The following is a 26,972-nucleotide window of genomic DNA, read 5'->3' as shown; positions in this document are numbered from 1 at the left end:
GACACGCGGAGAGGAAAAAGAAATTACATTTTTTTTTTATGTGATCGTGACTGTCACCTGCCCTCTTGGCTGAATAGCCTATCGTGTTTTATTAAGTTCTATTGAGAATACTTACATGATGCTTTCCTATCGACTCCGGTAAGTTTTATGCATTTCCTACACAACACTAATTTATAGACTAGTGTACTATGTCATCATGAGAAAGGTTGCCTACCCCTGCCTTAGTGTGCTTGAAATTGAGATAAAATAGAATAATTCCTGTTTAATATGTCTTATAATCATAGGACATTTATGGAACATACTGGGCTCATTAAAAAGGGTTCTACGGCTCAGGATTACAGTTACTGTATCTGATCCAGAGGTACTCTTCCCTTTGTTTGATTCGTATTGTCCTATTGGTCTGTGCGTATCTGCTTGTTTATGAAACAGTTCTGCTTCCACTGTTGGCCTTGGCCATACCTGACAGAACCCATTTTTCCTGTATGTTCAAATAAATGACACTTCATGAGACTTCATCATCCTCATCATCTGCCCAGACTACCTGAAGCGAACTGTGATATCAGGAGTTCCAGTTGTTCCCAAGAGATTTTACAAGCATGTCAGAATATGACATCCTTAAGAGATCAAAACGAAATACATTCCTGATGTGGGATTAAATTATGATGAGGTTTAAATATTTAAATACAGTACACGTGTATGAGTGCGGGGCCACTTGTCCCGAGGACACAGGCTAAACAAAACATGGAAGCATCTAATGTGGAATCCCAAAAGTAGAAGATTCTTCATACAGTTAGGCCTTTTTTAAGGAGAGGCGGGGGCCTCAAAAGAAAAGACTGGGGGGGTTAGGGCGTCTCTGTCACAGGCTGCTGTCCTGATTGGATAGCTCAGAGGTCAACTTCCTGTGTCGTGGTGAGGAGGAGGATGCCAACTTGGTTGGGGAGGGGGAGGCATTGGAAGATGAGTCGCTGCCACCAGCTTCAGATCCAGATGGGAGGGAGGAGAGGTGGGGCACTGGGGGAGCTCTCTTCCTACTCAGAAAGCTTCCTTCTAATACTCCCCTCTTCCTCACACTTCCGTCCACTTTCACCCCATCTCCCCCCGATCCCACTCCTTCTCCCCCCTCTGGCTGGGTGAGCACCTTTCGTCTAACATCACCCCCAGGAATCGGGCTGCCAGGGGGTTGTCGTGGGGACTCTTGAAGAGCGTCTGCCTTCACCCCGCCTCCACCAGCAGCCATCGTGGCTCCAATATTTGTGGTAGAGCTGACACTCGCTGTTCGGCAAGCCCAGAACTCCATGGCCGTCGCTTTTCTCTCACTCTCCTCAGGCCCAAAGTCGCAAAGCGAACGGCGAGCATCAGGGTTCTGTCTTTGGCCCTCTGTCAAAGCCTGACTTGTGCCATCCAGGACACCTGGACTCAGGCTGAAGTTCTGGAAGTCTCTATGGAAAGATGAAAGAATGAAGTCAGAAGAAGTAAGTATCTTCAATGCATACATTCAAGAGCATAAGATCATTGCACACAGACGTGCGGGGCTCACTCCTGTGAAGGTACAACACAGAAGGGGCTACACTGCGACAATCAAGTGTCCTAAATTACAAATAAAATCCAGATTCACCAACATTATGGTCATATGGATACCTGTGGTGCTCAAAACATTAAAAACTTTATATAAACAGTCTTTGTCACTGTGGCTAGCACTCACAATACACACAAACCATACAGCAAATCATCTGTATGGCTTTATACTGCTAAAGGTCAGATTTTCTTTATTTTTTTTCTAAATATGGCTGAACCGACCCTTTAATGCATCTGCACGGTGAGGTAGATATTATTTGACCTGTAATTGTGTAAGGACTCTGTTCGTCGAGCTCGGGCCAGCAGGGGGCTCTCTCTGTAGGGTCGCACAGCACCATAAGGAGCCTGACTCTCAGCAGTGGGCTCTGCGGCCTGTAACTGCAGACTGCAAGAAAAAAAGAGTCATAAAATAGTGACGTTCAGTTATTAAGTTGTCTAATATTACCACGCAAACATTGCATTATTATTATAATGCACCTTTTTATGTATAAATGTGTGTATGGGTGTATTTGTAGAGTGAGGTGACTGAACGTTCTTTCTAACCTCGAGCAGGACTCTCTGAGACGTGTGTGGTGCATTACGGATGGGGCGGGGCTTATACTTGGCGTCGCACAGCGGGAGGTGCTCAGGTCGCACTGATCCAAGAGCTGCAGCAGCTCCTCCTCTGTCGGCCCACCTACATCTAGTAACACAAGAGCAGCTTCAGAACACACACGTACAGTATCCCTGAAGTAGATGACTGTGTATCCAAAGAAAAATACTTTGCAAATGCATCCAGAGGCGTTGGCTAAATATTAGAGATGTTCATCTCTTCTCCCACTAACGCACACAATCTTGGCTCACACAGTTCTGTGTCGCTCACGCAACCTCCCCTCATTCACCCCTTTTACTGTCTCTCCTTCCTCACCCTCTCTTTTCCTCTCCTCTCCTTTGTTGGCAGTGTCCATCGCCGTGGTCAGGTCCCACATTTGGATGCTGCCATTGCCATGACCTGTGAACAGGTAGCGCCGAGGTCGCGACCCCATTCGGCTCGAACCTTCACACTCCCGAACCATGAAGCAAGAGATGGTGGTCCCGTCGACTGACTGCACTTCACAGATCCTGAAAATCACACACACAAAAACACACACATTAACATGTAGCAGTAGCATACAAATACAAAAACCTGTGAAGTAACAAAAGTTAGATGAAGTTCCAGAAGCTCACCGATGAGTTGTATAAATATGAGAAAGAAAGATGGACACTATTCTACCTCTTTCCAGTAGATGAGAGCCTCACAAACAGCTTGTTGGTGATGGGGATCACCTTCTGTATGAAAACCTGCTGGTCGTCTCTCTCTCCAAAGGGGCCTGAGAGCAGAAAACACAATCAGCCTGTCACCGTAGATCCTGGATCATCTAGTCTACCACGAGACACACTAGAAAAACATCTCATCGTACACAAAACTAGGATGCTTGAACACTTTAATACTAAACATACACTTTCTTTTATGTTTCCAATGCGTCTCTTTCATTCAACCTCTTTCGTCCAGTAGATGACTTTTGTTTACACATACCGGTACCTTAAATATTCACGTGTGTACAAAGTCAACCAGGTATCTACTTGAATGGGAGTTAAGATCTCCAGCTTATAAATGGATCCCTTCATTCCTCTTGCCAGTTTCTGCTGATGTTCTCTGAACTCTTATTACCGATATCATTCCCAGAGCAGTAGCTCCCGTGGCTCTCCGTCTCCTCCAGGGACAATATTTTGAAGGAGGCCAGTGGGGTGGAGCCTGGCTGGGTGGAGATCATCCCTCTGAACCGGGTAACCGTCCATGTCCGAACGTGGTTGTTGTCCGCACACACTGACACAGACAAACGCGAGGAAAGACGTAAGACTCCAGTAACAAGCTTAAGCCCGAGCGTGAGAAAACGTCACACCCCACCAGCTACACTTCCTCACCGGACACCAGATGTTTCTCTGACAGCATTATCTTTGTCACCAGGCTCCTGTGCACAGTGAACGTCTGAAAGAGCTGAGGGCCCGAGCCCACCGTCTCCGGGTGTTGCACGATCACTCTGACTGCACCGCTGCTGGTACCGTAAGCTATCTCGATCCAGTTCCCGCTCACACCTGAGAGAAAGGAGAGCAATGAACACAGGAATATCAGGCCAGTGACTGTGATGAATCACATTCAAAAATGCCTGACAGTAACCCAATCTAAGAGAGGGAATATTAGGGCGGCATGGAAAAGAAATATTCAAATAATATACCGGAATGCTTTTATTTTCCTAAAAACAACTAGTAAAGGGAAAAGGTTTACTGACTGGTTTTAGGAGTGAGGTAAACAGAGAGCGCAGTGATGGCATCGTTTGAAGGGTCGTGATAAAGCTCCGTCACTAAAAGATCATTATCCTTCATCCTCAGCGGAAACTTTTGCATGTCTGGAACAAAAACAAAATGTTGAGTTCAGTTTTGACAGATTTCATTCAGTTGACTCCAGATCGAGTGAATGTACGAGCAACTTATCTAAACATGAGTGTGTGTACCTATGTAGTAGATGGAGCCATTGTTGCAGCCCAGTAGTAGGAAGGATCCGGCTGTGTCACAACTGGTAATAGGAACCACGTCTTGTACCTAACACACACGAGTCGGGCATAATCACAATCAGGGCAATATTATTCCACCAATGCATTCGCCTTTTTTCTGTATCGCTTATCCTTGAAAAGGTTGCTGGGGGCTGAACCGGGTGGGAGGCCTTGAACAAACAGGACAGGTCACCAACACCAGTTCATCGTAGCCAACAATCAACCACTGGGCAATAGAGAGTCACCGATAAACCAGTGCTGTGTGTCTCGGGGGTTGTGGGAGGAAGACGACACCCCTGAAGGGAACAACATGCTAACTGTTCACAAGGCCTCTGGTCTGAACTGAAACCCAGCGATATCTTGGTGACAGTCCAGCGCTACCTCTTAGTTAAAAGGACACATACGTTACGTTCAATTGATAAGCACACAAAACACACACACACACCTGATGAAGTGATTGAAAGAAGCACCAGTCACCTCTTCATACACACAGAACTTCCCTCTATACCTGCCAGTGCTGTGTGACGGCGTTCCACACCCCGACCTTCCCTGTATGGCTGGTAGCCACCAGTTGATTGCCGATGAAGAAGAGATCATCCACAGGTACACCGAGGCTGAATACACCTGAGGTGGTGAGGAGGGGTCTCAGTTTAAAAAAAGAAATTGAATGAAAGTAGGTGAAGGTAGACGCAAGGCTCCTGGTCTGGTCTGGTCTGGATGCACGCTCCTCCCAGCAGAATTGGGATTTTCCTCAACTTTTTAATCGCTGCACTTTTGTTTTTGGTTATAATATTTTGCATGAATACATCCTCCCTCTAAAAACCCAGATACAACCACATGGTAATTCTACATTTACCAATCTCATTGCCACTTCTTCCATCTTGGATGCTCCAGAGGATGATGCTGCATTCAGAGGCGGCAGCCACCATCTTGTCCTTGTCTCCATGTGGGCCACCCACCACCTTAGCATTCAGTGCGATGCGTTCAATGGTCCAGTCAAGGTAGGGGGAGGAAAACACCTGCTGCCATCCAGAAGATTCCTTTATCCTTCAGGAAGATCACAGACATAGACAACATTTGACAGGACACACACCTGCGGTTTGACGCTTCCGGTTTATATCCCACCGCTCGCCCATAGGAAAGCTGGGATAGGCTCCAGCAACACCTGTGACCCGGAAGGCGGATAAAGCGGACATGAAAAGGAATCGATGAATGACAAAATCTTATATTTGCTTAATTATAGGCCATTTATACTGTGTATATGTACCTATTCACTCATAACTCTGCCAGTTTAAACCGCTCGTCATAACAGCAATTTATCGTCTCTAAACTTTTACTGTTAAATTTCGGAAAGCCCGTCTTAAGTCTGAGTCATCGTTAAATGAGTGTGTCGATAAGGGAGGACCATTTGTTTTACTATTGCATTTAGATTTTTGTTTGAATAAGGTCAACCGGACTTGTAGAAAAAGCATGAAGACATTTTGCTTCTCATCCAAGAGGCTTCTTCAGTTCTAAAAGTCCAGCTGGCTTTATTCAACACGGAGATCTAACATGACCCGAACGACTGACAATCTTCACTACGATGCGATTACAAATAGAGGAGCGTTATGTGAGAAATGTGAGACACACCAGATAATGACTCCATCTGTATAAATAACTCAGTGTGACCGTCTGAACTCCAGAGGGGATAAGATCCGTTTGAGCCAGACGTGATCTGGCGCCGTTACCTGTAGCAGATGACAAAGTGTGCATAAGCTGCTACGATCCAGTTGTGGTGTCCCGCTATGATCAGCACCTTCCTGGGGTCAACCACAGGACCTCCCCACACACACACACACACACACACGCACACACACACCAAATACACAGTCACTTTAACGCTGCCTAATAGTCACACTGAATTTCCATTTTGTCTTCTACAAATTTCTGCCACAGGCTAGCAACAGCTGAAAGCAACAGTGTGGTTACTCACTGAGTTTGTGCTTGTCATCAGTCCCAGATGGACCTGAGAGGGACGAGCGAGGAGGGGAACCAACGCGTGCAAAGTCCTCTCCTCCATCTGGACCCAGCGTTGCATCAGAAGGAGAGCAAGAGGCTGATGAGACAGGGCTTGACTTATGGGCAGGAATCACTGGAAAGAAAGAGAATTCTAAAGATCTACAGTTTCGTTTTGGGAGGTAAAACATAATTTCCCACCCAAAATATCTAAATGCACTGATTATAGTTAAGGTAAAAGGTTTATGCTATTACTACTAGTATCGTGACTTTACCAGGTGGAGGCAGGTAACCATGAAAGAGAACGCTTCCACACGATGAACGGTCCAGTTCCTCACACAGCAGCAGGCGCCGTACTGCACACACGCACACACACACACACACACACACACACACAGAAACGTAAAAGCAGTAGTGAGATCACGATGGGTGGAGTAGAACGATTTTTCAAATAGAGGAAAATCACCTATTTAATTACTGTAAAAGATGTCAACCACAACAAAGACAATGAAATGGATGATTATATTCCTTGATGGCGACACAAAGGACCGTATTATTTTAATAAACTGTCCCATTGTTCGACAGTATTTGTTCTTTTTGAGTTTCTTTAATTCATGTTGACAAAATTAGAAATGATACACAAATAATGAGATCCTGTCTTTCAAGCAGGACTGTAAGTATGCGTCATTGCACTGCATCGTATCAGATGTCAGTCACTGTTCACAAAGGCAACAATTCAGAGAGGTAGGAAGTAAAATAGAGCACATGGAAGTAAAAGTGAGGAGGTTCTGACTTGTTTCAAGCTTTACTGCAATGCTAAAACTTATAGCTGCCCAAACTGTAGCCCAAAAATAAAAATCCGTCACACACTGTCGTAGCCGGTGACCGCTGGACAGATTGGAAAATTGAATGAGAAACCAGTGCATGATGAGATTTCCATTACGCCTACAGGCTGTCTCTATTGGTTCTGAGAACAAGGCTGCAGCTTCCACTCCCACCCGAGACTCTGTACAACAACACACCTAAAGGTGTTATCCCGTAGAACTCTGCTTCATGTCGTAGGACACTGATGTTGACACCCCTACAGAAACAAGAGCAGCACAGGAATTGTGGTTAAAACATGACCTCATTTCACCCCGAAGTAAAAACTGCCTGAATGGATTCTAAACTCCTCACCGCAGGTCCAGCTCTTTGGTTCGGAGAAAATTCAAGATTGGTGCAAAAGCTGTAGGGTCTCTGTCAATGAATATCTGGAAGTGAAGGGAAACATGCTATAAAAATTCAGAGCATAATCAACCAGGAAGAGAAGGAAATCTGTTTCAACTATAGAGCAACATAACGTATGTACATCAATACAACGGCAACAAGAAAAACAATACACTAAAAAAAAGTGTCCAGATGATGAGAGGAGTGGGCCACAGAACTTAATATGGTCTAAAATTATATAAAGTCACATCCCATTTGTTTATCTATCATCTCCAGACAAGGCTCATGTGACACACGGCCCAATCAGCCTGTGGATTCTGCCCGAATATTCAAAGGAGAGGGAGAAAAGGGACAAACTCACAGCTCCAGTTTCATCCTGAAGCGTTGAGATCCTTCCACTCAGTAAACTGGAAAAAACAGAAACACACACACACACACACACACACACACACACACACACACTGCTATAAACACTTCTATACTTCAGTCGTCGTGCTAGCGTTGGTTATTCTCTTGTTTCCTTGTTCTTCTTTCTGGTATAGTGTGTTCGGCCTCAACTCTGCCCTCAGTAAAGTGTTTCGTTTCTTCGGGTTGGGGTACTGCCCATTCCCGATTAGATTTCCCTACAGAAAAGGATGCGAATCTGGAAATAAAATACCCGAATCATGTGACAATGTTTCTCTAATGAGTTCGTTATTGTCATTCCCTGACCTTTTCCACCATCAGATCGGTAGCAGTATGAGACAATGGAACACGATCATCCCTTCAAACATTAATTATGTAATGAGAATTCTCTTTAACCTTGTTACAGCTGTCTCACAGCACGCTCACCAGTAGCTCTCCTGCATGGTGCAGCAGCAGAACTGGTACTGTTACATTAACAGAGTCACAAGGGAAGTCTAGCTGCTACAATACACAATGTAGCACGAAGACCATTCATGTCATCCGGAGTTAGACGAGATGAAGTGAGAATAACATTCTGCTTATTTTGGAAAAAAGACTCAACTGCTGTAAACATTTCACCAACCTTGAGAAGAAAGAATCCGGGATCCACGTTAGAGTTTGTCTGGAGGTGCTGAACCTGCAGTATAAATATATAATTCACATATTCATCATTAATTACACTGGAAAATGCAAGGTCAGTGAAGTTAAAGAGGGTGAAAATGATGACGGATCATGATTTGAAAGGTCGCGTCGTCCGTGGATCATTGAATTGCTGCATTCGGCTGTTGTTAAATTGTTTTGATGACCTGCAAAAGCCTGGAGTTGTTTCAGCCGCGTCTACGGCCGCCCGTGTCGCGTAGACATCGTTACAGACAGACGTCCCAAATGATCAACATCTGTCGGGTCGTCCTGCTGGCGAAGCTTACCTCGTCCCGCCGACGTTTAACTGGATGATGTCTCCGATTCCGTGCGTTACAGCGCTGCCATCCGTCGCCATGATAAACGAATGTCCCGCTGTAGCCGCGGCGGTCCCGAAAGCTAGCTTACAAGAGCTCCTCTCCCCGTCGAGCTCCCCCCGCGTCCCACCTTCCATGAAAGACACGCTATATAATGCCAAATGCGGAGATCTTAGGCGTCCGCATAGTTGGCAAAGAGAGGCAGGAGAGTTTCTATCGCAAAAAGACCGCCGCAACACGATTCCTTCATTTTCCTGCGGGCTCGTTGGCATCAGTGACTTGCGCGTAGTTTCACCCCACGGAAAACATCTCGCAGGGAACGTAAGGAAACAGCTGCACGAGCCAAAGCCGTGTATCCGTGACATGAGATAAGTCACATCCAACAACTTCCTGTTTCGTTTAAGCGACTACAAGTTGCCTTTTTATGGAATATTTATTAATGCAGATAATTAGCTTTTTTTGTGGAAAACATCTCAGCAAATAACGAATTATAACAACGGATCATGTGAACTATCTTGCTCACAATACACAATTTTGTCGCGATTGAGGCAATTACATTTAAAAAAAGCAAAAATATTTGTTTTTCGTCGGGTTTTACAACTCACAAAAACCATACAGCATATGTTAAAGTTTTTCTTAAGTAAATATTTTTATCTGGCCTCTGAAGAATCGTAACGCATTGTGTAATTTTAACATAAATTATCTGTGTTAAAGCGAACGTACATTATTCTGAAATTCGTAATTATAATATTAATGAAATCGACCAAATGTCGCCATTAAATCGACTATATTTGTATTAAATCTAATATTGCCCTTATAAACTCTATGCCAAACACGAATGCGTTTTCAGTGCGCAAACAAGCGCTCTTCAAATCCTGCCCCGCCCCTCCCACTTCTGCTAAGAGTAAGGGATGTGAAACCCAACAACTTATTTTATGACGAAGTAGCGTTTTTGTATAAAAGCGATTATTTCCTCTGCGCTTTGGCCAGCATGTAACCCAATGGCATTTTTTGTGGTTGGTTTTTGTTCCACAGTAAGTGCTACTTAACTTTATGTTACGTCAGTTACGTTATTTGTTTATTTACCCCCCACATTAGCTTGTTAGCCGGGGGGAATTAGCAAAGGAGTGGAAGACTGCACGTCTTCGTATTAACCTCGGACTTTGCCATTAGCGCTCACCAGCTAGCTAACTTTCAGTTGCCTGCATTAGCAGGTTAGTCTGAGTGACTGATGTGTTAGTGCACTGCAACGACACTGTGTTGGGCCGGCTCTTAGATTCAAGCTAGGCACACGACTAGTCAATCCCAGCCGGAGCAATCTGACCCTCCTCCACCTGTTCACATGTGTTTACATTAATCCTCTCTTCAGCTCTACCTTGTTGAAAGCCAGACCAGAAGTGAAAATGCATGTGTGAAGGGTCCATACGGCGATAGGAGAGAGCAGGAAAGAAGCTTCCCACCACTTGTTGCTGCCAAGGAGCCCGGAGTCCGGGGAAGAGAACATAGCAAGTATTCAAATTGTGTCATGATGTCGGAACCACGAGGAACTCCAAGTGAAGAGGGAAACACGCCAGAGGTCACGATAGGACACGTGTCCCCGAATGCGCAAGAGGTGTTGGGTGGGTCATCTGTTCACTCCATGCAGTCTCCTGTCACCACAGCAACAGAGGATGAGGATGAGAGTGAAGATGAGTCAGAAATCCTGGAGGAAAGTCCCTGTGGCCGATGGCAGAAACGCAGAGAGGAGGTAACTTCTTACATGTGGTGTGTCCGATTAATCTATCGTGGAAAGTTTGTCATTTCTATGACAATCAAAATTTAGATTTGCCTTTGAATTTATGACGTGTATTCCTGAGTCACAAAGCTAAATCAGAGCTAAATCAGCATCGGATGGGGCGACGATGTGATGTTTGTCTTTTCTTAATGTAAAAAAAAAACAGCAAATTGGGGATAATAGACAGATTATTGTGACTGTTCGTTTTAAAATAAAGAGAATAAGATTCATCTGATTTAAGTTATTTTATGTAACATGTTTTATCATTGTTTGGTCATAATATGCAGATTTCTTGATTACTACAAGCACAAAAATCGAAATAAATGATAGAAAACAAAAATATTGCAATTAATTTTGTTGATGCAAAGTCAAAATGGCACAACTAAAAGATGATGTGAATCATCATAAACAGGAGGCGGAAGGCAGTTCAGGTTCTTTTGTTTGTATTGATATGTAGCCATCTTGTAATTGATTTCAATGATGAAATGAATTGTCTCATACGATGTGTTTTTTTCTTTTCTCTTATATGAAGGTGAATCAGCGAAATGTCCCAGGGATAGATGCTGCATATTTGGCCATGGATGCAGAGGAAGGGGTCGAGGTGGTGTGGAACGAGGTCATGATCTCAGAACGGAAGAACTTCAAACTGCTGGAGGTGAATCCCAGTACTACACAGTAGGACTTAAATGAGGAGTCGCTTTGATAATTATTGAATATAGTCTTCACTAATGGTGTAATAATGTAAATACGGATGAAAATTAACTACAAAATGATCATGAAAAGATCAGTACACGTGTAGTGCAGTTATTCAGAAATGCAGTGCACAGTGCACGTTAGTTTCATGTCTCCAGAAAGTTATATATAGAGTGAAGAGAAAACATTTTAGCTCTCTTTCAAAAACATTCAGTGAGCCTGCTTCCCTGACATCCACAGAGTTTCTTTTTTCTGTTCCTGGGAAACTCCAGCATACCAGCTGCAGATGATCCCAGTGTTCTAGAAGGCAAATAGTGAATAAGGGAGATGGAAATATAGTTTGGGGCTCGCACATTATGAACTTCGTATATGAAGGAAGAGGTGACAAATGTGACGGGAAGATATGGCCGATCTACTAAAATGTATTTAGAAGCAAGGTTGAAAGTATGGAAGATGAGGTTAGTTTAAATAATATAATTCTTGTTTTTGATTGTTGGAAGAATGAGACGTGTTCAGAAATAAAAAGGGCGCGGCGTGTTTTCAGAAACGGCTTATTATTCCTCTTTTGAAATGTAATTCCCAGTGGTTTAGTGAGCATTGCAGCAGTCTTCTTTGATTTCTTGCTTGATTTATCTTGGTGGCAGATGATTTCTAACCAATTCCTGGCAGGAGTAGATTCTGGTCTCATGACCCTCCTGTGCCGGTAATGGGCATCATGAGGGGGGGGGGGCTGTGGGAGCCCCCGCAGGTGACTCAGTCCCATTTAGGACACATACAAGCACAATTTAAGATTGATTGACTTTATTAATTCCCAGCGGGAAATGTATTTTTACCCTCCTCATGTATATAGGCCCAAATCTGCACACGCACACGCACACACACACACACACACACACACACAGGCTCAGGGTTCTGAGGAATTAATTAAAATGTTGAGAATATTGTTGTAGCTGTTAGTAGTTTTAATAAATAAGTAATTTGTTGAGTATCAAAGAACAACTTTAAACAGCGTTTGTCAGAAATAAAAGCAAAGTTATAAATGAATGAATGTTTGCATAGCAGGTAGCAGGAAGAAGACATTTATATACTCAAGTAATCCGCTAGTCAATTTTTATCATTCATATTTAAAACTAGAAAATGAAAAAAGCCTGAAGTGATGTCTTCTGAATATTCAGCAGTCTGAGCCAAATGATGTTTAACTTCTTTTGTTTGACGAATCACATTACATTAAAGCTCTGGTGTATTATTAATGACTTAATGAGACTAAAGTGTATTATTCCATGGTGATAAAGATCAGAGAGTCACAAATACAGTACAGGAGAAACCCTTAAAATGTGTTTCTGTGCTTTTTGTGTGTGTGGACATTTTGCCCATCGATCAGTCAGTGCAAACACAAAGTGTGTTTTTTTAATCGGCTTAATAACATATTACTTTGTGTTTTCTCTGTTTAGGAGAAAGTGAAGGCAGTATTTGATAACCTGGTTCATCTGGAACATGCAAACATTGTCAAGTTTCACAAATACTGGGCCGACACGGAGGAGAACCGAGCGAGGGTGAGTCTCAGACCTCAGAATGAACTTGTAGGCTCTGAGTCATTGAGTGTTTTGTGTCGAGTAAATCATCATTTCATGTATTCACATTTCTTTTTTTAAATATTCTACGAAAGCCTGCCTACTAAGTATTTGCTCTTTTCCACAACTTCCTCAGGTAATTTTCATTACAGAATATATGTCATCGGGAAGTTTGAAGCAGTTTCTGAAGAAGACAAAGAAAAATCACAAAAGCATGAATGAAAAGGTAATAACTGACTGTATGTAGATCTAGCATCATGGGATGATAAATCATGAGAATCCTGCTATGCATGAGCCAAATGGAATAATACAGCCTCTTTAGCAAAGCAAACTGTTTGAACCAGTTTTGTGCAAAGTTGGTCACATGATGCAAATCATAGTTAATCCAGCTTGGAAACTGCTGCGTAAGCATTCTGATAAGGCCTCTGGTCCTACAGGCTTGGAAGAGATGGTGCACACAGATCCTCTCTGCTCTCAGGTCAGTTTGTCAGTTTTGCAAATATCTTCTCAGAGAATACGCTCGTATGGAAATCCATCCAACTCATGCTCATTTGTTAATTGTGTTACAGTTACCTCCATTCATGTGACCCTCCCATCATCCATGGCAACCTCACCTGTGACACCATCTTCATCCAACACAACGGGCTCATCAAGATTGGATCAGGTATAGCGTTAGAGTTTCCTCCTTTTTTGTCAGGGTTAGAATTAAATTGAGCTAAATGGTGGCTTTAAAGGACATATGACCTAATTGTGAAGTAAGTTGTACAAAGTGCCAACGTTGTAGGCACGGAAGTAATGATCTCCTCTGGAATGTTACCTGAACAATTCAATTTTACAAAAACAGCAATGGCTTTTCTCCAGCAGTGAAATGACCCTCCACTCCACATTGTGTGATTGTATGATTTTAATGAAGGTGGTGCGTAATGCGGTACAGAAAATCATACTTGTGTGTACATTTACTGCAGGGCCACTCAAAAGAACAGTTTCCAGTCTCTCAGCATTTTGTACATCTGATTACACAGGCTGAAGGTCGTTTAGTTCCCCTTTTCACTGCCTCTATCATATACTGTACGTTCTTTCTCCTCTTCTCTTTTGTCATTCTCCTTCTGTGGACTGCAGCGTACTTCAATATGTCCGTGATCTTTCCTTTATCTGTTTCGTGTGCAGTTGCTCCAGACACCATCAACGACCATGTGAAGACATGCCACGAGGAACAGAAGAACCTGCACTTCTATGCCCCAGAATATGGAGGTAGATGTGGCCAAAATCTATAGTCCGTTCTGCTGTTTTTGATATTGGTATTTTTCTCCAGAGTCAACAAGACGATGCGAATAAATAAGAAAGATTTCAGAGTGTATTGTTACATCTGTGTCCATTTGATCAAAGAAAACTGGTTTAGGATTACCAAATTATATTATGCGCTGGCAGAACACGCAGATGTGCTACAGATGTTTTGGTATTCTTTACCCAGCTCTACATGCATTCTGTTCAGCTGATATTTAAATGTAAACATTAAGAAATGGCCACGTCAGGCATCCTTTTATACGTTTTTATATATAATATCTGTACATGTTTTCTAGCTGTTGACGTTACCACGGCTGTAGACATCTACTCGTTTGGCATGTGTGCTTTGGAGGTGAGACTCTCGTTACATGATAGATTGACCCTTGAACTCTTCCCCAAAGCAATATGACATGTGTATTTGTGTTTTGTAGATGGCACTCTTGGAAATCCATGGAAATGGAGAATCCTCTCGTGTTTCTCAGGAGGCCATTAACAATGCAATCCAGTTACTTGAAGACCCACTGCAAAAGGTGAGGTGGTCTTTCATGACAGTCAAAATAAAAAATGATCTTCTCTTATACCAGATGAAGCTTTGTATATGTGTATTGCATCTTCAGATATGGCCACAACATGTTTATCCGCAAAAGGGTGTGAGATCCAGATATTTATTTTTGTAGGAGTTAATCCAGAAGTGCCTCGAAGGTGATCCCAGTTCAAGGCCTACAGCCCGAGAGCTGCTATTTAACCAGGCTCTGTTTGAAGTACCGCTGCTAAAACTGCTGGCTGCACATTGTATTGTCAGCCATCAATGTGAGTCTTGAACACACACATTAAAACAAAACCGTGTTTATGTATATACAAATGACTCGTTTTTGTGGGATATACTCTTTTCCTTCATCTCACAAATCATCAGAGCTCACTAAGATAGTACAGGCAGTACCACTGAATCAATCCTGATTGATTTATAATTATCCAGACATGATTCCTGAGAATGCCCTGGAGGAGATCACCAAGAACCTCGACCACAATCTCGTCATTGCTGAGACAAAAGATGTGCACCTCAAGTAAGAACCAGGAAGTGTATCCATGTTTTGCAGCCACGCTAAGCTCAGTGCACTTCAAATCATAATCGTACTCAATCAGATGCAATAATAGGGTAACAATGGACACACTACACCACAGGTGTGTCTGTCCTGCGTGGCATGAAGCCATTTTAGTCCCCTACTGGTTAGGAGTGAAGAGTTAATGGTGTTTAAAAAGCAAGTTACATAAATGGGTCCTCAGCTGTTAGGTGTAGCATCAATATGCATACAACCAATATGAGGCTTACGATCCGGTACTGGGGCAGCATAGTGGTGCAGTGGGTGGTGCTGTCGCCTCAGAGCATGAAGGTCACAGGGTCAAATCCAACTTGGGGCCTTTCTGTGAGGAGTTTGCATGTTCTCCTCATGTTAAGAAAATGAAAGAATGACCCAGTACTGCATTCATGATCTTCTGTCATTCTTTGTATTGTATGTACAAATAGACTGAACTTGTAGCACATCTTCCGAGTATGGCTGACCACTCGTTGCTTAGCAACACAAGCTGGCATTCATCCACTCAATGTATTCCTGTAGGCTTTCACAGTTTCCTGCCCTGGAGCTTGACAAATTCCTCGAGGATGTGAGGTAATGAGCCGGTCGGATCAGATGGCATATCGCTATCATCCACATGAGGGCAGTATGGGACTATCTGACTCTTGTGGTCTCTTTCTCACTTGTGTAAAAAAAATATAGATAGATAGTTTAATGCCCTAATAAAAAAAAAAGTAGTGCTGGGATCTTCTCTAAATCTGTTTCCAAAAAAATGTGATAAATTATAAATAAGATGCAGAATGTCTGCTGTTATTCAATGTGATATGTATGACCTCTGCATAATTCTGTGAATTGGTGCACTTTTTAATTTAGTGTAAATATTTTTGGGTTTTGATTCTCTGAAATCCCAAAAATAGTTTTACACTAAATGTTTAGCATATATTAATTGTACTATTACACATTTTGTTTTCTTAGGCATATTTAGCTTCTTCCTTTCTCTCCATCGTCCCTTCTGTTTGTTACTTTCCATGGCACAGATTTCTTTTGTTTTTGTCTTACATTAGTCCCATATTTTCTCCAACTCTTTTCAATCATCTCATTTGTTCTTTTTGTCATTTTTTTCTACATCTCTTTTTCTTTCTTGTATCTCCTCCCCCCTCGAAAACAGGAATGGTATTTATCCGATGACTGCATTCGGGGTTCCTTGTCCTCAGCAACCGCAACAGGAGACTATTCAATCTCCCATTCCCATCCCTTTGATCAAATCCCCCAGCCCTGAACCTGCAGAGCTCGAGGGACGGCGAGTGCGTACAAATTATTATGTTCCATATTATGAACGGGAAATACACAAACCCAATGTTTGTTTTTGCAGGAGTAAAGTACAGCTCTGAATATTGTAGCTACACTGACATATTTATATTTACATACAGTATTTATTTTGCAGGTCATTCATATGCAGTGTAGCGTTGAACCTGTCGAAGAGGGAGCAAAGTATCATGTAAGCATATAATAATATAACCTATAATCTAGGTTTCCTTCATTGACCAACAATAAGATATTATAATAACTATTATTGTTACCGTATTGGCCCGAATATAACACGATGTTTTTTGCATTGAAATTAGGCTGAAAAAGTCGGGTCGTGTTATATTCGGGGTCCAGACATTATACCCATTCTGAACGCTAGATGGCGCCAGATGTCGTTACAACGAATGGTGAACTGAACTCCCCAGGCTAAAGCAAATGCCTATCATTATTTTATTGCAATGTTTTTCCTTATTCATATGTTGTGAGAGAGAAAGAGAGAGAGAGAGTGCAACTAGGAGACAGAGATATGCGAGCAATAGGAGAAAACAGAGTTTTGTTTAACAGTGCAAGTAAAATAAAGCAGCTTCAGTGATTCAGCACGTCTGGCCAGCGTCCATCTTGTGTTGCTGCGCTTCAGCCTTCATCCCCAGCGTGGTCTGGAAGTTAACCCCGGAGGCGCTGGAGAACAATGATCCCCCCAGTTAGACTTCACTTTGATGGTTCATGCAGTTATTGCAATTTTGTTTTTTTATCACAGTAGATTGGTTTATTTACATTTTAAAAACCAGAAGCCATTCATTTACAAATGTGATTGCACTTTAGTTCACATATTTAATTGTTCAGATATTAAGATGTGAGACAGTTTTTGCATGATTTGAATGAGGCAAAATAACATGCTTTTTCTCTCGAATTTATTGTTATAATCATTTGTTTCAGATGTACCGTAATTATTTTCTGTATAAAAATTGAAATTGGTGTTCAAAAAGTATTTTCTCAAACTTGAGTCTTGAAAAAGAGGGGGTCGTATTATATCCGGGGTCGTGTTATATTCGGGCCAATACGGTACTTGTCTCTGGACAGAAGTAGAATAGTAATGATGTGTTTTTCTGTCCCTTCCAGCTTACATTACTGCTGAAACTGGAGGATAAACTGACAAGACATCTAAGCTGTGACATGTTGCCTTGTAAGACCTTCATGCAACACACTGACTGACTGTAATTAAAGACAAACACTTTCATTTACTTTCATTCTCCACAGAGTGACACAGTAATGGTGAGGTTCGTAACACCAAATGTGAATTGAGGTCAAATGTGGGCACACTATAGGGCAGTAAAACAACAGGGGAAAATATTTTTAAATGATAAACCGCAACCTTTGACTTTCCCTGCCAGTCGATTCTACAGCCGCTCCTGCAATTGATATTCCTGAAGGCGTGTCCTGTGTAAATGATATGACGGGGCGATAAGCGGATTAGAAGCAAGTCTGTCACAAGTGTGTGCATTTTTCATCTAACTTTTCCCCTGCTTATGCTCTTGTACAAGTATTTTAACAACCCTGGACAAATATAAACAAATACAGCGCTTAGCTTATGGGACATAGAAGAAAGGAACATATTTAAGTGTATTTTGTGTGCTCATCTATTCAAATGTACAGCTCAGGTGTAGAGTTTAGAGTCGAATTTCACTTGACAACATATGGTGAATGTGTGTGTCATTTACTAAACAACTGTGCGCCCATATTTTACCACACACAGAGTTGTGATATATGACCCCCCCCCCTTTCAGTGTGCGCACTGGGCTATGCAGGAGAGTGAGATTCCAGTGAGAGTCTGAAACACAGATGGGATCAAAATATATACAGTATGCAAGAGTATTTTAGGAGGAGACCGACTGTCGCTTATGTGCCGTTTGGCCCCGTATGGGACGCGTTTTGTTTTTTACCCCTGCCAACCAGAGTTTGAGGAGATTTTTTGAAATATCTTGGAAAATAACGGCACTCAAATGAAAATAGTTGGATCCCGTGGAAAGTAAATATATATTTTAAGGAGCTAAATCACATTGGGTCATGGTACTGTGATGAGGAGGGTCTCAAACTTATCCCTACCCCCAAGATGTAGCTGAGATGATGCCTATCATTTTTTAATGACCGTCATGCTTTATTTCCCCAAGATGTTCAGTAAATAGTCAACAATTCTAGGCCAACAACACAACTGTTACACTGGTCAAAATAATGCTGCATGGTCCAATGCTCACAGGCACACACCGGTATGGAAGGCACGCGTGATGTTGCAGGCGTGTGGAGAACGCCTGACTGCAGCGGACAGCCGTCCATCTCTTTCCAAGCTTTCATCTCCCTGTCTTTCACTCTCTCTCTCACACACACACACACACACAGACAGCTCTTTCTCTCTCCCACCTAACCCCGTGCACTTTACACTACATACCTCCTGCTAACATCAGAGACTGTACTACGTTCCCTTATTGACACAAAGTCCAAAGTCACACGGTGAAGGGTCACTAGATAACGGAACCATTTGACTCGCTTGGTGTTCAGCATGGCTCTCCTCTTCCCTGGTCCCAGCCGAAGCCTGTTCCTTCCTCGAAGCAGAGCGGTGCATCATTTTGTCAGATGATTTGTATTTGAGAGCATGAATCAGAAACAGAATCAGGGAAGCCCACCCTCAGCTCCAGCACCAACAGTGTGAGGTGGTTTTGTTTTCTTAATGCCAAGTGGTTCCATTCGTTTGCATTGTCACAGCTACAATCCTGATACGGTTGTAAACTGACAGCCAGATTATTAAAAATCGGCCGACCATGACGTCCTCCGCTGAATAAGCACAGGCTAAGAATGTCTTTTTAAAGAACTCACGTTGAATCTTCAGAGTTTGTCTAAATCGAGTCAGGAACTGAAAGGTTTTTGTAGGTGTGAAAGTTTATGATCATAAGTTTGCATCAAAATGAATTGACTATTTTATACCAGAAGTTCTGAGCTGGTTTATTCTGAATGTCTTTTTTTTTGTTATGAATAATCCAGCATTCCTTATGTTTCTGTATTTGATACAACTTTCTTTTGATGCTCTATGTGCTTCATTGTATTTGAGTTTCTCTGTGCTAGCTTGACCTCAGCCTACCTTATATTTTCAAGATGTTTGAAATGATATTTCAAAGCTTTCTTGCATTTGTGTCACATAATGCAAGAGCCAGAACGGGAGATTTGCAGCTACTTTGTAACATACTGTTTACACTATGCTGGTGGATTTTAGAGACGGGGCTCCAAAGAAAAGATAAATGATCAACCCAGAAGTTGAGTTCTAGGCACTATGCATCTGAAAAAAAGAAAATGGGCTCGTAATTATCCATTTGTTAAGCCTTTTACAGCAGGCATAAATAGGGAGATTTAAAAAGCAAACATGTTTGAACAGAGCATATCCTAATGAAAGCCACACCGGTTAAAACATGTTGCCGTTTTCCATTTTCCTGCGAGATAAGTCACATTCTGTCCTTATAAGCAGTCACTGCGGTTTGATGCTTTTTAAAATTTGCTGAAGGTGATTGTGGGTTTAAAAGAAACATCTGGACTGTATTTTCTGAATGTGGTATTTACTAAGCCTGACCTTTTCCCTCCGAGTGAATGGTTGAATGGATGTGGAGGTGATGTGACATCAGTTACTGACTAACTGAGCTGGCGTGTGTTACAGATGAGAAAGCCCAAGAGTTGACTGGAGAGTTGGTGGAGCTAGGTTTTATAAGTGAGGTAAGTGGTGTGTGTGTGTGTGTGTGTGTGTGTGTGTGTGTGTGTGTGTGTGTGTGTGTGTGTGTGTGTGTGTGTGAGAGAGAGAGAGAGAGAGCGAGTGAGAGAATAGCTGCTTGATGAAGGTGCGTGTTACAGCAAAAAGCCATAGTCAAACGTGTGAGTGACATTGTAGCTTAGCATGCTATTTCTGTACCAAACCTGGAGCTGATTTTTAAAAGGTGAGGTAAACCCCTGGTTCTCCCTCAACACTTTAATGCCTCCTTCAAGAGCCTTGTCACATGTATAAACCTCTTTATTCCACTCAGCTGCATCGCTAGTGTCACTTTGTCCCTGGAGTGTACGTACTGCAGGCAGGCTTTTGTTTCTGCTACTCACTCCTTGTAATGGGTTTTAGTTTGTGTTTGTCTCTGTGCCTTCATGATTTGTATTTTTATTTTTATTTTTCCCCAGATTGTGAGAAACCTTTATGCTGTTTTTTTTTCTCTTTGTCTTTTTTCGTAGGTGGACCAAATCAAAGTAGCTGCTCTACTTGAAGAAACATTCAGCCAAGCTATTCATTAGCAACAATTTCCTCAACACACATTACTATCTCATAAATTCTCTCTAAATATAGTTGGCTGTAGTTAGTGTTTTTGTTTTGGATTTTTTTTTGGGGGGGAGGGGGGTTTATGAACCATTAGTTATTGTGACCAAATGATGGGTAGTTTCCTTTTTTTCTTTTACGGATGAAACCTTAAAAGCACACAAAGCCTTAAAAAGAAAGCCAATTTTATTTTTTTCGAGTCCAGGTGTTCTTAGCCAAGCCACCTGGAGCCATTTCACTTTTTATTTTTTCATTTTATAAAGATGAATTTTCTACAAAGGTGGCTCTCATTATTCCTGTGTCAGTCACAAAGGTATGACTTCACTGCTTCCCTGCTGCTTCCTCTCAAGCGCACAGCTACATTTTGGTCTAAACATGATCAGGGCTGATTCAAGGGATCAATTTACTACGCACAGAAAATAGTAAGCCGTGCTACGTGGATCCTCATTTGGCTTTTTATTTTTGAAAGTGCTTGTTAACTTTCATGTTGCATTTGATAAATCAACCTTTCCAGTAAATATATTTGAAAGGTTGAAAACTAGATTGCAAAAATGCAACTTTGTCACTTGAAATTATAATTGACAACTACCCAAGTCTAATAATAATAAAACAAAACGCCTTACACCCAGCTCAAAATGGATGTGCTTCACAACATGTCACATTTATCCAGAAGAATGTCTGTCTGGTTATTTTGAGGTACTGTGAACTCAGTGTTACTGAATTTCCGTTTGCATCTTTGTTTATATTTTAACAAACTCTTCTTCTTCTTCTTCTTTGCCTTTGCACATATGCCATAAAAGTGTGTTTTTCTCCTTGTTGGGCTCTCGCAACCCTTTTGAATGTCATTGTTCTGAGACTTGCTTTCTGAAGTCGCCTTCCATGTTTAGAAAGAGAACCCATTCCTGATTCATCTACGTGAGGGCAGTTAACTTTATGAAACAGATACTACTATATCATTTGTTTTTCTTCCTTTTCATTCACTGGGACCCCGTGCAGAGTCAAAACACAACATTTCTGATTTGTTTTTGTTTTTTATTTGGTCACTTTACATTAAACTGGGAGTTGACATTGTCCTTCACAGAATGCAAACGCTCAAATGAAAGATGTACGTCATATAGATCCTGTTTAGACTTCTACTCCACTCAAATGCCTTGTGACATTTTGACTCCGAACTCTATGGACAATTCGGTCTGTGTCTGGAAGCTCATACCGGTACTAGTCAGGATTTGGAACTGACTGTCAAAAACAATGGTTAACATTCTGTTGGATGTAATAAAAAAGATGTTCTTGCGTTTTAGTGATATGTGTTCATAACAGTTTATACCACTAAACTTAAACTACTGTATGAGCTTGCAGACAGGTTGCTTGCTGCTTGTTGAGTTCTGATGATCATTTGCCCGCCTCACCGGTGAAATCTTTAACTGATCTCCACTCGTATTTCTGAGGTGTTTTTTCAGTGTATTCCGGTCACTATCGCTCTCCTGCTGTGCATCGTATGCGTCACTCCTTAGTGAATTGTTCATTTTCCTTTGTTTACAAAGACTGTATATTCCAATATTCCAAAGATGTATCTTTAAAGTCAGCCACAAGAATGTATGCGCACCACTCTTGGAGGGATGCGGTAGAAACCAGCCAATGTGATCAGCAGAAAAGCTTTATCTCTCTCTCTCTCCCAACACCTTGCTCTTTCACCCAAAGTATTAATGGTGTTTAAAATGGTTAAATTATCATTCTGGTTGGGCAGCTTCAGTCTGTCCCCACCCTTTGTTTTGGTGGTTACTTTCTGATAGTGTTATATTTTGTATATGAAATGAATTTCAGTAAAAGGCATGTCTTACCTGAGACGTGTATCTTGACTGTTCTTTAAAATAAATGTGTGAAGTCTGTCTTGTCGTTTGCTCTTTATTAGAATGACTGGGGGAAAAAATCATTTATTTAATATTTCACTTGTTGGGTGTTGGTTTGTTTGGATATTTCATCTTTTTTAAGATTAATTTTTTGAGGGGACACAACGAAGATGCTTAAAATAAATCTGTTGCGCCCCTCAGCGTCCAGGAAGACGCAGGTGCTTCACAGGTGAGCTGCGTGACGTCATACAGGAAGTGGACAGTAGTACATACTACATTGGGATTTTGCTTCAGCGTTGTTCTACAAGCAGAAATCTTCGGCCATTCGTTGATCATCAGAGTGAACAGCACAGAGATGTGTGTTTTTGGTGAGTTGGTTTCCGTTTTTGGGCTTCGGCGTTTGTAGCGTCGAGCCTCCGCTGAGCTCCCAGCAGGCCTGCGGGAAGGACGACGCGCTTCGGGTTCGGGCCGCTGTCTGGAGCGGTGGTTCCGGTTGATCCTCGGGGGACGTGAGATGGGACCGGAGGAGACTGATGTCATAGCTCTGCATGGTTTCCTTTCATCAATGACCAACCATTCAGTGTGAACTGTCAACAAGTATCTCTAAGATTCACAAAAAGCACCCCGAATGAAATAGCGGGGGGGGGGGGGGGGGGTACTTATTACAGGTCAAAGGCTTTTATTCAGACATTCAGTTTTTAATTAAGCACAACGTGAGGTTTGAGCTGTTTTTCCATTTCATGTTGGCTGAATTGATCATGAGCTCCTGAGGTGTGTTCCATATTTGCGCTATTTCTTCCAACGTTTTTATACATTGTGTTTATTTCCTATTCTACTGCTGTAGCGTGTGTGTGTGTGTGTGTGTGTGTGTGTCGTAATGAAATATTTATTTTCTTGCGTATAAGATCTATGTATGTGTATAAATTGTGGTATCTCCATTTTAAGCCGAGACTGTGTGTTTTCCAGACAAGGACAAGGGGCCAAGGAGGCTGATGAAAAAGGGATTAACGCTCATCCTGGTCGGTCACGTTAATTTCATCCTCGGCGCGATTGTCCACGGCAGTGTTCTGCGCCACATTTCCAAACCCAGCCAGCACGTCACCACTGAGTACACCGCAGCCAACATCATCTCCGTCACCTCTGGCCTGCTGGTGAGTCCGGACTCGTTCCAGTGTAAAACCTGCCGTGCAGGCTTTAGGGCTGACTGAGAGATAATTTAAACTGGTATATTCTTCAGAACGTTTTACCATTGATAACACTGTAGAATTCTCCTGCTATGCATTCGTGTGTATTCCCCTACGTTAAACATCAAAAGTGTTCAGTCTGTCGGTTCGGGCGACTTTTGTGCATGCGGCTCAGCCTTCGAGACGGAACTTGCCTCTCATTAGAGAACTAGTTCTTCTAACGTTTTCAACGGTTGCTCCAGGGCAGGCTCCATTACATTGTTGTGTCAGAAAAACAAACGACTATTGATGATGAGATGACGCTCATGTTTCATTTCTTTGATGCGTGCTCCGTTCCAAACCCTCTAAACGGGCGACTGCTGGGTTTCACAGACTAAAGTGAACTATCAATATACTGGCACGGCTTTTTATCCTTTTTTCTGCCACTTTCTTTCATTTGAGAGTAGTTTCTGTTATTGAGTCTTCTCGACTTGGAATTCCATGAAAAAATGCAGCCTCACATCCTTGGGGCGAGGATTAACCCCTTGTGGCACCTCACTTCATACCTAAGGGATGCTGAGCGGAAACAATTATCTTGTCATTTTAAACTCAGAGCATTGCCACGGGGATCATTGCCATCTTGGTGTCAAGGAACCTTTGTGCAATAAAACTGGTGAGAATTTGACTTGTTTCCAGCTACTGATGTGATCAATTCCATTTCCATTCAGTCGTTACCGCTGCCTGTGTTTTGATATGTTCCTGTGTTTCCAGCAAATAGGACTTCTTATTGCATCTTTCCTGAGTGCCTTGCTCTCAGCAGCCTGCTGCGTCGGGCTCCTCGTAGCCATTAGTATTACTGTTATCCACAACGGGCAGGGTCTGATGCTGGGATGCAATGGCACCCAGGTGGCCATCAACGCTCGGTCACCTGTCAGTGCCAGATGCCCGTTTGATACAACACGAATCTATGTGAGTCCAAATTTTGGTTCCTTTTGTGTCTCCCCAATGTTGGATCCCCGAGTTTTTCCCTCCCTATTCTGTAGAAAGACAGAAAAAATGAGAACAGCTCTCCTCCGAGGGGTCCGGTCTTCGATGGAGGATAAGGATACTCGCCTGGCTCTCACTGCCACGCCATCTGGAACGTCCCAGACGTGCCAACTCTGGTTAAGCATGTAGTAGAAGAGCCGCTTTACCGCATACTAGACCAGCCACGGCCATTATCGGCAGATTTCCTCGATGATCTGTGTGCTTTGAAAATGCCTAGGAAATTGTTCAATGACCCGGACAGTCAGTCGTAATTTCATTACATAGAGCAGCCTGTAAGAACCATTTCAAAGATGCTTTTTTTTTGGGTTTGGTTTCTTTTTTAAGAAAAAAATCAAAAACTCCAGAGCGGGCAGCATTCTCTTTTGAGGATTTGAAAAAAAGAAAAAATTTTTTTTTACCCTATTTGTTTTTCCTGCCCTTAATTTGAGATATTTCAGCATTTCTTAATACCAATTAACTCTTTCTGTCCACAATTTTCGAGGCATGTAAATTCAATGAAAAGAGGCGTTTGAACGTCATAGTCTTGCGTGATTGAACTGTTTCCTTCCAATCACTTCCGGTCTCTCAGGACACCACCCTGGCGCTGTGGATCCCCTGCGCTCTGTTCGCAGCGTTTGAGGCTGGACTCTCTGTGTGGTGTTTCATTGTTGGCTTGGTCCTCAGAGGGCTGGCGCCGTGTGTGAACAGCTACATCAGAGAGCAGGTGTGTGTCTCTGTCTCAGGACAGGTGGGTTAGCTCGAGGGCTAGCGCCATGTTGTGCATTTAGCTGAATCTCCTGACTCTGATCTGTGTGCAAAGTGAGACACCCCTACAACATATCTGCATGGTGGTGTGTACTGTTCGAACTCAAAGGAACGTACAAACCCTTGAACGTTCAACAGCCCTTACAGCGTATTCATCCCCCTGTTCTCTCTTCCAGTTGGAGGAGGGAGCAGAGTGTTCTCCCCACAGCGAGCGACTGATGGAACAGCGCTTGAATCCTGATGCCTGAATGAGCACAAAGGACACGACTCATTGTAGAGAAGCACACCTAATGTCCAGGATTACCACACCTGCAATCAAACTGGATTTTACAGTCAGTGTGACTAAAGACCAGGGTTACATTTTTCAGAAACATCAGGTATGGGTTAAACACCAAGCTGTTTGCCTGTCAGCAGAACGGTGTTGGGTTCATGTGTTTCTGTGTCTTCGGTGTGCCGTTCTGTGTGTGGAAGCTACACTGAGATATAAGTGTTATCCATTCATAAGTGTTTGAGTTCAGCAGCACCAAATATGCATTTCACTATGAAGATAGTACATTTTTATATCAAGCAACAATGTGTTGTGCTATTTTAGCTTGTTTAATCTCCTTTTCGGCAATATGTTTTATTTGTTCTTGATGTTTGGAATGTTTTATTTTTTCGTGTTGCAGTTCGGTAAATGAATGAAAATGTTATTGTGACCAGCTATTGGTACATGAAATGCTTCCATCAAACCATATTCATCAGTTTTTGATTAATTTGGGTTAATGAAACATTCATTCTTTATTTTAGCTGCTTATGCACATTGGTAAATTGTAGTGTATTCAAATATCAAATACTGTATGATTTCCTCCAAAATGCAAACAAATAATAATTTAATGTGGATTACATTATTTGGAATTAGATTGCGTTTTTATTTTTTGGCAACTGCATGTTTTCTTTTATATGTATTTTATATTTTTTTCATTGTTTTCTAAACACATTTGCACTCCTGCGCTTGCATTAATTTAATTTTACCTATAAAATCCTTGAGAAAATTATTATTATTATTTATTAATTTTGCAGCTTTTGCCTTTTGTGAGACATAAAACATTACAAGAGAATAGAGACAGACATTTTCAACTTTTGGACATGTCACAACAGGGTACTAATTTACTTCTCAGACTAAAACAAATTGCAGTTTCATGTAAGTATTGGGGAAAAAAGTCAAATAATCTGGACTGTAACAAGATCGCAAGGGTTGAATGCATTTTATATATTTATAGCATAATGTTGTTGAAGGTGCAGGAGAGTGTTTTTAAGAGGTTAAACCAGTATGTAGGCCAGCTGGCTCTCAGCTGACAGACCCCCAACAACTGGACGACAGAAAAGATCAGATCAACCATGAAA

At 42.2% G+C, this 26,972-nt stretch overlaps 3 protein-coding genes across 3 annotated transcripts; 2 read left to right on the top strand and 1 right to left on the bottom strand.

The window, feature by feature from the left end:
• Window positions 1-856: 856 nt before the first annotated feature.
• kctd3 (potassium channel tetramerization domain containing 3) lies at window positions 857-8,787 on the bottom strand. The gene is made up of 19 exons (XM_068760524.1): window positions 8,717-8,787; window positions 8,374-8,427; window positions 7,708-7,753; window positions 7,317-7,390; window positions 7,163-7,221; window positions 6,416-6,496; window positions 6,118-6,276; window positions 5,873-5,963; window positions 5,002-5,192; window positions 4,654-4,769; window positions 4,107-4,194; window positions 3,885-4,001; window positions 3,520-3,690; window positions 3,266-3,421; window positions 2,828-2,924; window positions 2,483-2,676; window positions 2,119-2,257; window positions 1,838-1,960; window positions 857-1,439 (listed from the first exon to the last, which is right to left on the bottom strand). The coding sequence occupies exons 1-19, from the start codon at window positions 8,785-8,787 to the stop codon at window positions 857-859; spliced, it is 2,610 nt and encodes an 869-aa protein (XP_068616625.1).
• A 1,484-nt stretch (window positions 8,788-10,271) lies between these two features.
• Window positions 10,272-20,763, top strand: LOC137902961 (nuclear receptor-binding protein-like). The gene is made up of 17 exons (XM_068747108.1): window positions 10,272-10,493; window positions 11,053-11,175; window positions 12,665-12,766; window positions 12,921-13,010; window positions 13,222-13,262; window positions 13,354-13,448; window positions 13,952-14,035; window positions 14,365-14,420; window positions 14,500-14,598; window positions 14,746-14,878; window positions 15,045-15,132; window positions 15,685-15,735; window positions 16,310-16,445; window positions 16,586-16,639; window positions 17,569-17,632; window positions 20,147-20,202; window positions 20,704-20,763. The coding sequence occupies exons 1-17, from the start codon at window positions 10,272-10,274 to the stop codon at window positions 20,761-20,763; spliced, it is 1,554 nt and encodes a 517-aa protein (XP_068603209.1).
• Window positions 20,764-22,802: 2,039 nt separating this feature from the next.
• krtcap3 (keratinocyte associated protein 3) lies at window positions 22,803-25,891 on the top strand. Its single transcript, XM_068741188.1, has 7 exons — window positions 22,803-22,861; window positions 23,039-23,124; window positions 23,578-23,783; window positions 24,409-24,468; window positions 24,567-24,764; window positions 25,411-25,545; window positions 25,763-25,891. Exons 1-7 carry the CDS (start codon window positions 22,803-22,805, stop codon window positions 25,832-25,834), a joined length of 816 nt encoding a protein of 271 aa, XP_068597289.1. The 3' UTR covers window positions 25,835-25,891.
• The last annotated feature ends 1,081 nt before the right edge of the window (window positions 25,892-26,972 follow it).

Source organism: Brachionichthys hirsutus, chromosome 1 (assembly GCF_040956055.1).
Source record: "Brachionichthys hirsutus isolate HB-005 chromosome 1, CSIRO-AGI_Bhir_v1, whole genome shotgun sequence".
Lineage (NCBI taxonomy): Eukaryota > Metazoa > Chordata > Actinopteri > Lophiiformes > Brachionichthyidae > Brachionichthys > Brachionichthys hirsutus.
This window is presented reverse-complemented; position numbering and strand designations above follow the sequence as displayed.